Source organism: Helicoverpa armigera, chromosome 23, assembly GCF_030705265.1.
Source record: "Helicoverpa armigera isolate CAAS_96S chromosome 23, ASM3070526v1, whole genome shotgun sequence".
Taxonomy (NCBI): Eukaryota; Metazoa; Arthropoda; class Insecta; order Lepidoptera; family Noctuidae; genus Helicoverpa; species Helicoverpa armigera.
The window spans coordinates 8,072,271-8,087,075 of NC_087142.1; the positions used below are offsets into that span (position 1 = coordinate 8,072,271).

At 47.3% G+C, this 14,805-nt stretch overlaps 2 protein-coding genes across 2 annotated transcripts; both read left to right on the forward strand.

Moving 5' to 3' along the window:
* Positions 1 to 5,612: 5,612 nt before the first annotated feature.
* LOC135118569 (serine/arginine repetitive matrix protein 1-like) lies at positions 5,613 to 6,958 on the forward strand. Its single transcript, XM_064040947.1, has 2 exons — positions 5,613 to 6,830; positions 6,875 to 6,958. Exons 1-2 carry the CDS (start codon positions 5,613 to 5,615, stop codon positions 6,956 to 6,958), a joined length of 1,302 nt encoding a protein of 433 aa, XP_063897017.1.
* A 44-nt stretch (positions 6,959 to 7,002) lies between these two features.
* Positions 7,003 to 7,922, forward strand: LOC135118575 (uncharacterized). The gene has a single exon (XM_064040958.1). It carries the CDS (start codon positions 7,023 to 7,025, stop codon positions 7,641 to 7,643), a length of 621 nt encoding a protein of 206 aa, XP_063897028.1. The 5' UTR covers positions 7,003 to 7,022; the 3' UTR covers positions 7,644 to 7,922.
* The last annotated feature ends 6,883 nt before the right edge of the window (positions 7,923 to 14,805 follow it).

Below are 14,805 nucleotides of genomic sequence, written 5' to 3' on the forward strand. Positions count from 1 at the left end.
AAAGTACAATTTTATTCATTTGTCATACACGTGTGCTAGTCATTATTTGTGTCCCTCAATGCTTACAAAAGGTTTATTTATTGACATTGTTGTATTGAGAATAAAGTATACAAAGTGATTTTAAATAACTAATTTTAAAGCCCTAGTGGTTTTTATCAGATTTAAAGACGGACATTTTCCAAATTAGGTCAAGAAACACAAAGACAGCCCAAAATGCCCACGAACGCGATTATGTCTCAGTTATCAATTTTTATAATGACAAACAACTGACTGCATTTCTTTCAAACTCGCTGCGTTTGAGAATCGAATCCCCAACAGTCAGTGCAAGCAAATTAAATTGTTTAACAAATGCCAAAACAATTTCTACATACATACAAGGTGCAGTCTGGTTATCTCAATCAACGCCAAAGCTCATATACTTTCACACTATCTCTAGCAATTAAAACTCCCAACTCCCCTACGTACATAACAATAAATATTAACGGTATATTACCCTATCCTCTTATCATTTGCGATCATACAAGCATGCACCTTGAACTCTGCTCACCTACTTTCATGATAATCGCGTTAAGAGCGCATCGTAGCGCAGCTGGCTACAATGTGTTCATTCTGGCTCTTTACTATGTTCATTAGCTTAGTAAGAAACAGTTAGGATATAGGTTCATTAAAGAGCTTATTGGTTACTTCAATCGGTTTAGGATGGGTGACCGTTTCTTGATATACACTCGTGATTGAACGGATAAAGCTGTGAGTAATCTTTGCTGATTCTCAATCTTGATTGAGGGAATCCCAAGGAAGTGAAACTGTGGGAATAGTTTAGGTGCCCCGCTTATGACAAGTAAGCCGTCTTTTGTTTTTGACGTTCGAAAAGTGCTGATTTATCAGCCTAATTTGAATAAACGATTTTGAGTTTGAGTTTGCCTGCAATATTATGCATAGATACATTTGGGTAGCCTTGCTTGTCCCAACTAGGCTACTTTACGGTGGTCAAAGTGTATGAACAAACTTCTACTGCTGCTTTTAGGGAAAGCTTACTTGTACAATTCTGCCTTGAAAGTGAGAAAATGGTTATAAAAGAAGCAGTGGATTTCTTCTGAACCGGGTTTGTTCTAAAATACCTCAGCGTGTTCTTGTGCATACTTACCGACTTAGTTCATAACACTTGGCTCAAGTCCCCAAAGGTCAATGCCTCTTTAATGATAGCAGTTCTTCAACTGCAAGGCTACAAACGACAATATTAATAATTGTTGAGCCTAGAACAATCGTCACTTAGACATTTAAGGCGTTAATTATCACCTGATTCAAATCGTTTATTGTTTATGCCGACAAAGACATACTTACCTATGTCTGTGGTGTACCTATGCAGTACCACTTAGGAAACGCTATTTATTTCTGTTGCAGTTATTGTTATAGCTTTTATGTCCTTTTTTGAAATCTAACCCTGAACTCTACTAAACTGTGTGAGATTTGTAAAAAGATTGGAGTATCGAAGCTACCGGAGACGCCATGCCATGAGGGGATGCTGGAAATAGAGATAGCTCACTTATACAATTTCGAAACCATCGTTAAGCTCACGATTAAATTGATAAACACAAGCACAAACATACATGTACAAGCATTCGACTATAAAAGATATTGTACAAAGTTAAAAGGCTCTGGAAATACCACGGAAAGCAGTTATTTTTATTTGAACACAATTCGATGTGCAATCGCAATTTCAAGGAGTACCTACACTATTCCAATTAATTTTCTTTCAATATTTTTGTTCCATCTGCGTTTTATTGTTGTTTCATAAACAATAGATCATACAGTTTTTTTTTAAACTAATGCACGTGGTATCTTCGTCGAGCACATGCCATAACCCGGTGCAACAAACTAAACTATTATCCCTTTGTGTAGCAACAGTGCCGCGGTCATTTTGTGGAAAATAAAAAAGAACAAAGATTTCGAGAGAATGGCTGTTTTCAATAATCTTTTAAGTTTTGGTTGTAAAATATTGAAGTTCAAGGCTGGATGCTACAAAATGATATTCATATTCATATTTATTTTGCATACCATAAAGTTATGAAGATGTTACAAGGGGCCTAAAGCTAGGTACATATTACGGACCCTGTTAGGGCACAGCAAAAGAAGGCTAGAAAGTTTAATTACAGTAGTAGATACAATAAGACATATTAATCATATCATTTACAACTTCTAATAAGTTGTACCTAAGTTAAATAAGTACCTAGGTATGTAACATGGAAAATAATGTCCTGAAAATAACGTTTAAACCGGGTAAAGTTCTGTGTAGTAAAATTTTTTGTAGAAGTCCGGTGTAGTTTGCTTAGCACAACTTGAATCATAGCCCAATGATAAAAATCGCTCACTCAAAGAATATGGACTTAAAATAAACTTGACCCATCCGCGGATGAAATATATAGCAATGGAATTCCTAGTCATTTATGTTTCTATAGCTAAGGTCCAATGACATAGCAACTAGCACATGCCAAGGAAATATACCTAAATGGACTGAAAATAAACTTGACCCAAATCATAAGAAATGCATAACCTTACGTATAAAAACAACAGTGACAATCATCACCTAGGCAAGATGCCAACTCTTCAGCTACAAGAACATTGCATAAAAACAAAATTAAATGCACAATGAAATAAGAAAAGTCAAGAAAAAAAGTTTGCACCAATAACCTTCGCGTTCCCAAACAATTCTGACGCGAAATCTTTTACACCTGTCTTTCTGTAAATAGAAACTGAAAATTGTTCTAAATGTCGATAGTTTTCAGTTGTTTTTGTTTGAATAATACGCGAACGTTTGTGTTTAGTCTGAGAGGAGATTATGATAACACAAATAGCTTGAAAGGTTACATAATGGACATCAGTCAGGATTTGCAAATTCTCTGGAGATTCAAGTTTAAATAGATGTAACTATAGATGCAACATTTCATCTCTGATTTACCTGTATTAGTACCTACTGCAATAATTTGATATACACTGTTCAACTATCTAAAATGTTCCATATCCTAAAATGGACCCTACATCCCCAAACACATGCATACATGGGTCTCAAATTAGTATGTTTTTCGCTTTTGGAATAAGTCCTTAACTTCCAAAAGCTTCTCTAAATGTCGATGAATCATGATAAATCAAAAATTATTCCGAAAAGTGTTTCATCTACTGCTGATACTGTCTACCTACGTACTTACTCATTTTATCAAAAAGCCAGAAAATCGCTTTGGACTATAAGGTGGAAAGCCGAAAAACGAACCGGCTTCTGCACATAGTCATACCTACTGCCAAAAAATTGTGTCATCATCATCCTACATTTTTCACATACTCTTTATATAGGTAACTTTCATCATTCATAATCATCATCATTTCCCCAAGCTTAAACCAACGATTTCCCATAGAGACCCAACATCGATCACATACGACATACATAAATCAGAAATAGCGACGTCCAAACGGGTTGCGCTGCAAAACATCCTGCGAACGAGGAAACACTGCGCGTGAGTCGTAAACTTCCTCCGACGTGACGCGCATGTGTGAAGCTGTGGAGGTGGTAATATGGTTCATAGCTCTGTGGTAAGAACCAACGGAAAGCATGGTGTAGTCTTTCCATGTAAAAAAAATCATTTCGTATGTATTTTTTTTACATAGTACATGTAAGATCTTCGGGTAATGTCTGTTCTACAGGTTTCAATTATAGGTATAGGTTAAAAAACTCATTTGATTGTCAACCAATTACCTACACAATACTTGTGTGTGTCATATGCGCATTCTAAGTGATTTTCCAGATTTGTTCTTTTTTTTATTTAAAGCTTTATATTCGAATCTCATATCGTTTTCCAATGTATCTGAGAATATGAGTCTTATAGGTACCTATGTATGGAGTCCCAAGATAGACTCATTCACGTTAGTTTAGTCACCGAACGCATTCTATAAATATGCCTCATCCAATCCCTTTAGTTTTGTCTTGACTCTGCGTCACAGTCCGCCGTTAGCAACTGCAATGCTGAATATAAATAAATTGTTAACTGTCTAATTGACCTGGCGTTACTATGCAGTCTTATTCAATCATTTATTTAATTTATATTATTTATGAAACTGTAGGGAAAAAAAGGTAAATAATTTATTAAAAGGTTCTAAGCTATGTCTTACTTGTCTATGGTTACCTGATATTGCCTATCAGGGGCCCGATTCTAATAAATGTCAAAATCGAATAGAAATCGAATCGCAATAGCAGTTTTAACCATATCGGGCCTTCTGCTACTAATAAAAGACCAATTGTATTCGATTGATATTTGATTGGTGTCCGATTGGTCTGCTATTTTGGCGATTTTGGTCTATACGGTAGTTTGCTGTACAATCATTTTGCAATCGTAAATCATTTGCAGACAAAATGATTCATTATTGAATGACAGAAAAGAATAAAAACGTTTATTTCAAAGAAAAAATAGCGGAATGCCACATACGCTTCAATCGTAATCGAGTCGGGATTGTATCTCAGTCGAATCGAGTCGAACGTGAATCCTATGTCGCTTAAGTAAAATTAGGAGAATCGGGCCCCAGTGCTCATTCTTGGGCTCTAGACTAACTATGTGCCAAACATTTAAATCTGTTCTATGATTTTGGCGTAAAAGTCGGACAGAAGGAGACAGACAGGACAACAATGCTACTTTCGCGTTTATAATATAACCTAGTAAGGGTTACAATAGGTATATCCCATATGATGTCTCCTGTTCTTTGACATAGGCCGCTTTGATCGAAATTCGTTCCGATGGACTAAGCTTCAAAGTGATACAGGACCAATATCTGAATAACTACGGGAAATACGTACTAATAAAGCTAGGAGCTTATAGTAACTCAATATCTTCCTACAAAGCTTAAACACTGAGCAATTGGCAGCATTTAACTTCATTTACCTAACGATAACCAAACCAGCACCAGACATATGTACCTATACTTGCCGCTGATTGTCAAATCAACGATTTGACAACTTGATTTGACCACTGAAAATGATTCGTTTATCGTTTTTCGTATCGTTACATTGAAATGGTAGGTACAGCAATTCCCCCACCGAGGGGGTCCCCACGTTGTCGTCGTGGTGGGGCTTGTGTGCCTCAATGATCCTGAAGCTCTGCCGGTAGAGATACTCATGCCGGAAAGGTTCAGGGGAGAGGCCAGACAAAGAGGGACCCAGGGAGGGGCCGCTCCTGACCAGTCCACGCTAGTGGACATGGCAAGGATGCGGCCATACCCGCGGAGGTGCAGGCGCACTAAAGCGGTGGTCGTTTGCTCTTCGTACAACGAAGAGCAAACCTTTCGGCGGGTTTGCTGAGCCGGGTTGGCCGGACAGCAGACGGAGGCATGTATAATGCCGCCGCCGAGGGCTTGGCTTAATCGCCCGGCCCAGAGGAAGGACACCTCTTGATAAAAAACCACCCAATCCTAAGTTTCGGGAGCGCGGCGAGGGGATGAATGGCCGTGGGGGACACGGTCGTTAGCGCTCCCCCCTGTTGGGGCCAGCCGCCCCCAACAGTATGTAGGCTTGCCCCGGTATGAGGCCACTGCCGGGGTGGACGAACAATTGCTCTCATAATCGTGGGAACTGTATGGATACCAACACAAACAAAAAACAAAACAACAACAACGACGAACTAAGGGAGTGGGATGAGGACTCGGACTCCGAGTCCGTGTCCAGCGAGGGGGATGCGGGGGGTCTTAAGCTCCCCCGCAACAAGAAGGACCACCGGGCCGACGCCTTCCTCAAGAGGAGGAGGGAAGACCCCGGGTCCTCCTCTGGTGGTCGCGGGGCCTCGGCCAAAAAGGTCGCCAGGAGGCCCGTCAGCGAAGGGTCCGCTAGGGCTTCTGGGGGTGGCGGAGGAGCGGCTCATCGGAGCTCCTCCTCCGAGGAGGAGTCGGCCATCGGCTCCGACCGGGAGCGCAGGGCGGACTTCGAGAAGACGGTGGAGTCCGCCATCAGGCAGGTGGCCTTAAAGAGAAAAAAGGCCAGCAAAGACGGCGCCATTGAGGCCGCCACCGCCTCCATCACCGCCGCAGCGGTGAGCAACTTTGGCCGGGCTCCCGTGAGCGAGCTGGCCAAACTGCAGCAGGAGGTGGGTCGTCTGACGGCCGCCCTGGAGTCTCTTGTGGAGGAGAACAGGAGTCTCCGGGCGGAGCTCGCTAAGATGCGCGAGCAGGGGGCGGAGCGCGGTGGGGCCAGGCAACAGGCGCAGACTGCGCCGGCTGAGAGCCAGATCCTGGCCCTAGTCCGTCAGGAGATGGCGGCCTTCCAGGCTCGCTTCTCAGTCCTGGAGGGCAGGGTCCTGCGCCCCCCCCTCGCGGCGTCGAAGCCCCCAGCGGCCCAAAGGGCCTCCTATGCGGCCGCGGTTGCAGCGGCACCCCCACCCAGAAGGGGACCGCCGAGCAAGCCCCCTGTCGCGGCGCCGAACGGACCGACCAGGAGGGCGCCCGCTCAGCCAAAGCCCAAGACCGCAAGGGCGGTCCAGGCGCAGAGGCCCCCGGTGCCACCGTCAGCACCGGCTCCGTCGTCGGCACCAGTGGCGAAACGCCCTCCAAAGCCGACACCGTCTGCGGCCCCTACCTCTTCTGCCACTGAGTCTGAGTGGCAGGTGGTGGGGGAAAAGAAAAAGAGGCGGAGGGCGGCCAAAGCGGCCAAAAAGAAGGCCCAGAAACAGCGGCGCAGGGAGCGAGCCGCCGCGGCGAAACTCCGCGCCCCCAAAACCGCGGCTGTAGTAGTCACACTACAGCCGGACGCGGTCAAAAGGGGCGTGTCGTACCGCGACGTGCTCGCCCAAGCAAAGGAGGCGGTGAACCTGCAGGAGCTGGGTATCGCCTCCGGCCTCCGGCTCAGGGTGACCGCAACGGGCGCCCGAATGCTGGAGGTCCCAGGAGCGGCCAGTGGGCCCGCCGCAGACGCTCTAGCCGAGAGGCTTAGGGCGTCCATAAGTGCGGACGACGCCCGAGTCTCCAGGCCCCAAAAGTGCGCGGATCTGCGCATCATGGGCCTGGACGACTCAGTTACTGCGGAGGAGGTGGTGGCCGCCGTCGCTAGGACGGGTGGGTGCTCCGCCGACGAAGTCAAGGCGGGCACCATACGTCCCGACTTCAGGGGCACGTGCACCATCACGGTGAGCTGCCCCGTGACGGCGGCCAAGCGCATCGTAGACGGCCGAAGATTGCTGGTTGGCTGGGTGTCGGCGCAGGTCAAGCTGCTTGACCCCCGACCGCTGAGGTGCTTCCGATGCCACGTCGGGCATCATGTGGGTGACCGTTGCACCTCGGAGGTCGACCGCAGCGCCCTCTGCTTCCGCTGCGGTCAGCCCGGTCACAAGGCCGTGGCTTGTAGTGCCGCGCCGCACTGCACTGCATGCGCGGCTGCTGGCAAGCCGGCCGAACACCGGGCAGGGAGCAAGTCCTGTGCCCCACCCGCCAAGACCAAGGGTAAGGGCAAGGGCGGGCCGTCCGTCGCCGCCACCGCTACCACCTCCGCAGTGGCCACCACCGCAGCTCCTGCGGCCGCCGCCGCCCCCAACGCTGCCGCCGCTGTCGCTGTCGCCACTGCTGCTGCCGCAGCGCCCGTCCTCGGGCCTCAAGAGGAGGAAGACGTGATGGAGTGCTAGCCTGGCTCCACTACGCTTCCTCCAGGCGAACATCAACCACTGCGCCCGTGCCCAGGATCTGTTGCTCCAAAGCATGGCGCAGTGGTCGATCAACATCGCCGTGGTCGCTGAGCCGTACTTTGTCCTTCCCAGGGATGACTGGGTTAAGGACCTTAGCGGCTCAGTGACCATCATATCGTCGGCCGCCGCTGGTACTCCTTCCCTCGAAGGGGTGAAGAGTGGAAGGGGTTGCGTCGCAGCACGGTTCGGGGAGATAGTCGTCGTGGGGGTGTACTTCTCCCCGAGCCGAACTCGCCGAGTTCCACAACTCCCTCCTGGAGTTGTCCGTCGTCGTCGGAAGTTATTCCCTCCCCGTGATAGTGTTAGGGGACTTCAACGCCAAGAACTTGGCCTGGGGTTCCCGACGCACAGATGCACGGGGTAGGATGGTGGAGGACTGGGCGCTGGAAGCAGGCCTGGTCGTCCTCAATCGGGGTTCTGTCCCCACGTGTGTACGGATGCGGGGCGAGTCAGTGGTGGATATCTCGTTCGCCAGCCCCGCTCTGCTACCGCGTGTCTTTGACTGGCGCGTGGAGGAGGGGGTGGAGACCTACTCCGATCACCGGTACATCCGGTTTGACGTCTCCGCCCAGAACCCTAGCGCGCCGGTCCTGCAGACCCCGAGTGGTCCACGTTGGGCGCTGAGGCACCTTGACCGGGAGCTTCTCCTGGAAGCCTCAGTCGTGCAGGCCTGGGTGTCATCACCGGACAGGCCCGCCGACATCAACGACGAGGCGGAGTGGTTCCGGGAGACCATGTCCGAGATTTGTGACGTGGCCATGCCCCGAGTCCCGCCAGGACGCGCCCGACGCCAGGTGTACTGGTGGTCTCGCGAGATCGCCGCCCTTCGAGAGGCGTGCGTCGCTGCGAGGCACCTGTACACCAGACACCGCAGGCTGCGCATCCGCCCTCCGGATGCAGAGGCCAGGGAAGCAGAGCTGTACGAGGGTTACAGAGCTGCGAAGACCGCCCTCCAATTGGCCATCGTCCAGGCCAAGGAGGTGGCCAATGCGGAGCTGCTGGGGTCTCTGGACAGGGACCCGTGGGGGCCTGTACAAAATGGTGCGGGGCAAGCTCCGCCCATGGGCCCCCCCGCTGACCCAGAGTCTTCGGCCTCAGCTGGTGGAGGAGGTGGTGAGCGCTCTGTTCCCTTCGCGCGGGGAACACTCTCCCCCGCCCATGTCTCTGCAACCCGCGGTGTCAAGTACGGACCACACTTCCGACGACGACGATGTCCCCGAGGTGACTGGGGTGGACCTGAGAGTGGCGGTGGCTAGGCTGAAAGCCAAAAACACCGCCCCAGGGCCTGATGGCCTGCCTGGCAAGGCCTGGGTCCTGGCCCTTGAGGCTCTCGGGCCTCGACTTAGGGGGCTTCTCAGCGCATGTTTGGAGAGGGGCCAGTTCCCACTTCGTTGGAAGACAGGGAAACTGGTCCTCATACGGAAGCCGGGGCGCCCTGCGGACTCTCCGTCCGCATACCGGCCTATCGTGTTGCTCGACGAGGTGGGCAAGCTCTTTGAGCGAGTTGTCGCACACCGCCTCGTCGCGCACCTTGGGGGGATAGGGCCGGACCTTGCGGACCACCAGTTCGGTTTCCGCAAGGGCGCTCAACGGTGGACGCCATCATGCGCGTGAGCTCTCACGACGGGGATGCTGTGTGGGGTCGTCTTGGCGGTGTCTCTTGACATCGCCAACGCCTTCAACACTCTTCCCTGGAGTTGCATCAGGGAGGCACTCCGGTATCACCGGGTGCCGACCTACCTTCGTCGCGTGGTCGAGGCCTATCTGTCGGATAGGTCCATCATTTACCCTGGTCACAACGGGGAATGGAACCGGCGAGAGATGTCGTGCGGTGTTCCGCAGGGGTCGGTACTGGGGCCGCTCTTGTGGAACATCGGCTACGACTGGTGCTGCGCGCCGACCTCCCTAGCGGCGTCAGCGTGGTCTGCTACGCTGACGACACGCTGGTTCTGGCACAAGGGAGGTCGCACCAGGAGGCGGCCGACATAATGACGCGCGGGGTTGCGATAGTCATCGAGAGGATCCAGCTGCTGGGACTGGAGGTGGCCTTGCACAAATCCGAGGCCATGTGCTTTCATGGGCTTCGGAACGCGCCACCTTCAGGCTCCCAAGTCACGGTGGGGGCTACCATCGGCGTCGAGAGGGCGATGAAGTACCTGGGACTCGTCCTCGACGGCCGGTGGAGCTTCGTCGAGCACTTCCGACGTTTGGGCCCCAAACTGGAGAAGGCAGGTGCTGCATTCAAGCGGCTCCTGCCCAACCTGGGAGGCCCAAACGCCCCCTGCCGTAAACTCTACGCGGGGGTCATGCGGTCCATGGCCCTTTACGGGGCCCCGGTATGGGCACGTTCGGCACGGCCGCGGGCTGTGCACTACCTGAACGTGCCCCAAAGGGTGATAGCCATTAGGCTAATCCGGGGGTACCGCACGATCTCCCGCGAAGCAGCTGGCCTACTCGCTGGACTGCCACCGTGGGATCTGGAGGCGAGGGTCTTCTTGCGCCTGTACGACTGGCGCGAGGAGGCTCAGCGCCGGGGAGAAACCCCGTTGCCGCGGCAAGTTGTCGCGCAGCGGGCGGAGCTCCGGCGCGATCTCATGGTGGCCTGGAGGGAGCGACTATCGCAACCCAGTGCAGGGCACGCCACCATCGTGGCGGTAAGTCCCCTCTTTGAGGAGTGGCTCGGGAGGAGTCACGGCGCCCTCACGTACCGCATGACGCAGGTCCTCACCGGACACGGGTGTTTCGGGAGGTACCTGCACCGCATCGGTCGTGAGGAGGCGCCCGGGTGTCACCATTGTGCGGACAGCCCCGAGGACACGGTGGATCACACAGTCCAGGTGTGCCCCGCATGGGAAGGGCACCGCCGGGTCCTCGTCGAGGCTTTGGGCGGCGGCGACCTCTCGCGTCCGGCCCTGGTTCAGGCCATGGTCCGGGGCGAGAGGGAATGGGATGCCGTCGCCTCCTTCTGCGAAGCGGTCATGCTCGAGAAGGAGGAGGCGGAACGCCAGAGAGTGCGCACCTCTCATCCCGGCCGCCGCGCTGGACCAGGTAGACACCATGGGCGCCGGGTGTCGCGAGATGACTCCCGGCCACCGTAGGCGTGGGTCTGTGGGCGGTGAGTTCGGGTGGCTCATCGTCCCTCTGTCTTCCTAGACGACAGACCCGTGTCGACGGCGCGCGTTGTTCCACGCGCTCCTCAAAGAGACGTCAGCAACCCCAGCGGGGCCCAGCAGGGCCAAGGCCTGCCGGGGCTGCGGGTTGTTCGAAAGAGATACCGCGGCCCTGGTACATAAAAGGCCTATGACGGAACACGACGATTTTAGTCAGTAAGAGTCTGACACTCCCTCACCGCTGCTAACCCACAGCGGGAGGGGTCATTTGATGATTTTACGTCGATAAAAAAAAAAAGGTACAGCAATTCAAAAGAAACTGAAAATATTCTTACATGTCTCTTCAGTTCAGTTTCTTTTGTGGATTTTTTTGCATCTGAATTTCCAGCAGTCTTATTAAGTAGCATTTCAATGCAGTGGTAATAGTGTTTACCTGAAGGTTTTTTCGTTTTTAAGTTACATAAATGGTGCACTATTTACTTCTCTGTTACTCTTAAATAGCTCAATTTCTACGCTAATTGGACTCACCATTATATTTCTAAAACAAAATGGCGGCGACTATATTTACACCTACTTATTTTCCTAAATAAAACCATAAATTGTCATGATTTACTCTAAAGCGTGGCCTTTCATATATCTGTGGACGAGAAATCATTTTATTATGTCAAGATTAATGGTGGTTGGCGCGAAAAATGAAGCTTTCTGTTATTAGGCGCGCTAATTATGAAGTTGTTAAGGTATATTATAATTAGTTGTTATGAGAAGAATTAGGGCGCTTTTTGTTGATATGTTAGGCTTTTATTTGATAGTGATAATGCAAGTTTTAGAGCATCCTTACAGTGCAAACTTTTAGTGTGCTGTTAGTTTGTTTGGGCTCATAAATCAGTATCGAGATGGAGTGTAGAACACACATTATGTACAACGATTAGATTATTAAGTGGACATCATAATCGATTGAAAACTTTGACAGAATAAAAGATTTTCTTAAAAAAAATTGCTTAGGTACCGTTCGGGTCGACTGTCGGCCGACTGTTTGGTCTGCAGGGTACGGACATCAGTTTACAAAAGAAATTCCTTTTAAACTTAACTTAAACGTTACCTTGAAACTGAAATACTTACAACTGTCTATATTTATCCCTGAAAACTTACACACGCTCAAAATCACACTCTGTTTCGATGCAAGTAAGGTTGAAAATCCCACAGCAATATGTCCAGTTAAAAATACAAGTGAGCAAATCTCAAAATGCTTTCCTATTGTATATTTTTTTATCTGCTATCCCGTAGTACATTCCCATAAACATTTGGTCAATGGCGGCCGCCGATATTTAGGTACTTACTTAAATAAACATAAATAAGTGGTTCTTCAGTCGTTTGGAACTAATAGCGACTGAGAGTGATTTTTCTTTGTTATTAAATTTGTTTTTGGGCGCCATTGGCCGTGTTGACAGACGTGAGTTTTGGCGGGAATTTAACTCGTCTAACACGGGGGTACTATTAAGTAATCTGACGTCTAACTTAATTCTTTAGCATGGGGTTTTATGAAGATGCAAGAGTCAGGTATGTTTTTGGACGTGAAGTTACTAAGATTATATTCAGTCTGTTTTGTGGCTTTTTGCATCAGGATTTCCAGCAGTCTCCCTAAGTAATATTTCAATGCAGTAACAAATTCTATTAGGTAAAGACGGAATTTGTTTCGTATGAACCTTAGGCCAAAATAGCGATCTAATATATACCTTCTTAATGCCTAATGACTCTGAATGAAAGCGGAAATATAAAACCTCACCTTTGTGAAATACCGAGAATACCAACGTACAAATGCACAAAGTATGGAACATCTAAAGGTAATTACAGACTACTAAAGACGCCCATTCAAACAGGATTGCAGGAAATAAGTACTTTGCTGTAAATTCCTAGATTCCCACCTAGATGTTTTAAGTGGCTAATGCGGAGAGCAATTTAACAGTCTTTAACGTCATCAAAAAAATGGACGCGTAATAATGCGGCAGTTAAAATGGCTGACAGCATTTTGCGCGGGAGTTTCATAGGATATGAAGTGTTTATGGTTTTGTTGAGAATTTCTGTAAGTTCTCTGTGATTTTTGTTAAATGCTGATGTACAAGTAGCCTGTAGCTATTTTTATAAATTATTTCGGTTGTTTTTTTAAAGAAAACCTTGGCAGCAAAGTTTAATAGATGACTTCGCTCGAAGGAAAACAGGGTCTATTATCAGTCCCTAATCCCTTGCCCTTATCCTAATAAAAGCACAGCAAGATAGGATTATCTTTTAATAGGTACCTATTTAAGTACTAAGTAAATAAACTTGGACCCGTATAATTATGGCCGGTTTTTGAGCACCCTTATTTTTTCATTCTACTTTGCACAGAAGCCGGCCATTAATGAGTCAAATCGTCATAAAATGTCCTTCAGCGCACTACAAGACAACAACACAGTTCCATTTTAGCCAGAGACTGACAAAGCGATTCATGCGTATTTCATTACACCATTCATCATTAATGTCATTTGTTATAATAAAACAGTAAGCTTAACCCTTCGGTAGTTATTTGTACGTTTTTGCTTGAAACGCGTCTTGAAACTGGGGATTCAAAATAACCATTGTAACTCACTTTCTTTAGAACAGTGCGACCAGTATAAATTGACATGCCTATTATATTTGATAAAGAAAATCAATTTTGCAGTAGATATATAAGTACCTAACTGAGTTTTTGAAACAAACTATTTTTTACCTTACTAATATTGTATATGTCAAAGCCTGTATATCTGTTGGGGTTTCAGGCCAGAACTTTTACCAACCTTTTTTTTGAACCAATTTTAGTACATGAATAAAGGAATGTGAGAGCATAGCTACTTTTTAAAAGGGTGAGAAAAATGTTTCAAACAGTGCTTTAATGGTTCTGAAGGGAACATCTAGTTCTTGAAAGAACAGGCAGAGCTTTAAAAAACACAGTCCATGGCATTCAAACCTCATTATTTTCTTCAGTGAGGAAGACGGAACACATTCTTCTTTCTGGGAAGGACAGGAAGGCAAAGAGGAACAATTATACCGAAGTATTGCCATATTCAAAATCAGAAAGGTCATTTTACACTGGATATCTTGTATGTAAAGTTACTTAATTCTATTTGCTCAAACTTGAGCTCATTAAACGCGTGTGCCATAAATAAATGAAATATTTGAATACTGTCGTCACATCAAATGTTACAAGACAAATCATATAAAATAAATATCAGACGTCGTCTCGAATAATTGCCAGCATTAAATTAATTATTCTTAGTCACACGAACGTCTGGGAAGAAAACTTAAAATTATGTGTACGAACTGCACTAAGTAAACTAAGTTCAAATGGAATTTCGGGTTATATTTGAGGTTGTCATATACCTTACACTCCCCCTACTTCAAATAGCAATGGATGAATATGATATATAGTTGATTTATTTTTAATAAGTAATTAGGTTTATTTTAAGAAATAAGGTGATTTGCGATTCAGGTGGATGATCTTGTCCTTGTTAATATTTTTATTATAATTTCTATAAGCTTCCACCATGTTTGATTTTATCATAATCCTACTTATTCTAAATTCAAATCACGGTGCTCGCAAATCCCGGCCATTATGAGGACGAATTGGAATTTTTGGCGCCAAGGATTTCAATTTTTCTCAGTAAATACAAAACGGATCAAAATACAACTTGGTTACCTGAAAGTTCATGATATAAGCCTTATTTTGTTAGTTGTAGAAACATGATTAGGTAACTTTTATAACAGAGAAAAATATATCAAACATACCTCTTTTTAAAAAGAGATTCACATATTATGGGCAAACGGGACCGATTTAAGCCTCTTAACTTTTTTAGTAGTTGAGTATATACATACTCTTTAAAATGGTAGTAGGAATTTTTATTAAATTATCATTTCTAAATATTAAAATTACAAAACCATTTTGTCGCTTACGACTTTTAGTTTAAGCTAGCGCGCGTATT

Bases quoted from the DNA above. Each gene is read 5' to 3' on its own strand.
- LOC135118569 (XM_064040947.1), top strand. From the start codon at position 5,613: ATGGATACCAACACAAACAAAAAACAAAACAACAACAACGACGAACTA. The intron at 6,831-6,874 runs GTGAACCTGCAG...CCTCCGGCTCAG, and splicing joins TCGCCCAAGCAAAGGAGGCG to GGTGACCGCAACGGGCGCCC.
- LOC135118575 (XM_064040958.1), top strand. From the start codon at position 7,023: ATGGGCCTGGACGACTCAGTTACTGCGGAGGAGGTGGTGGCCGCCGTC.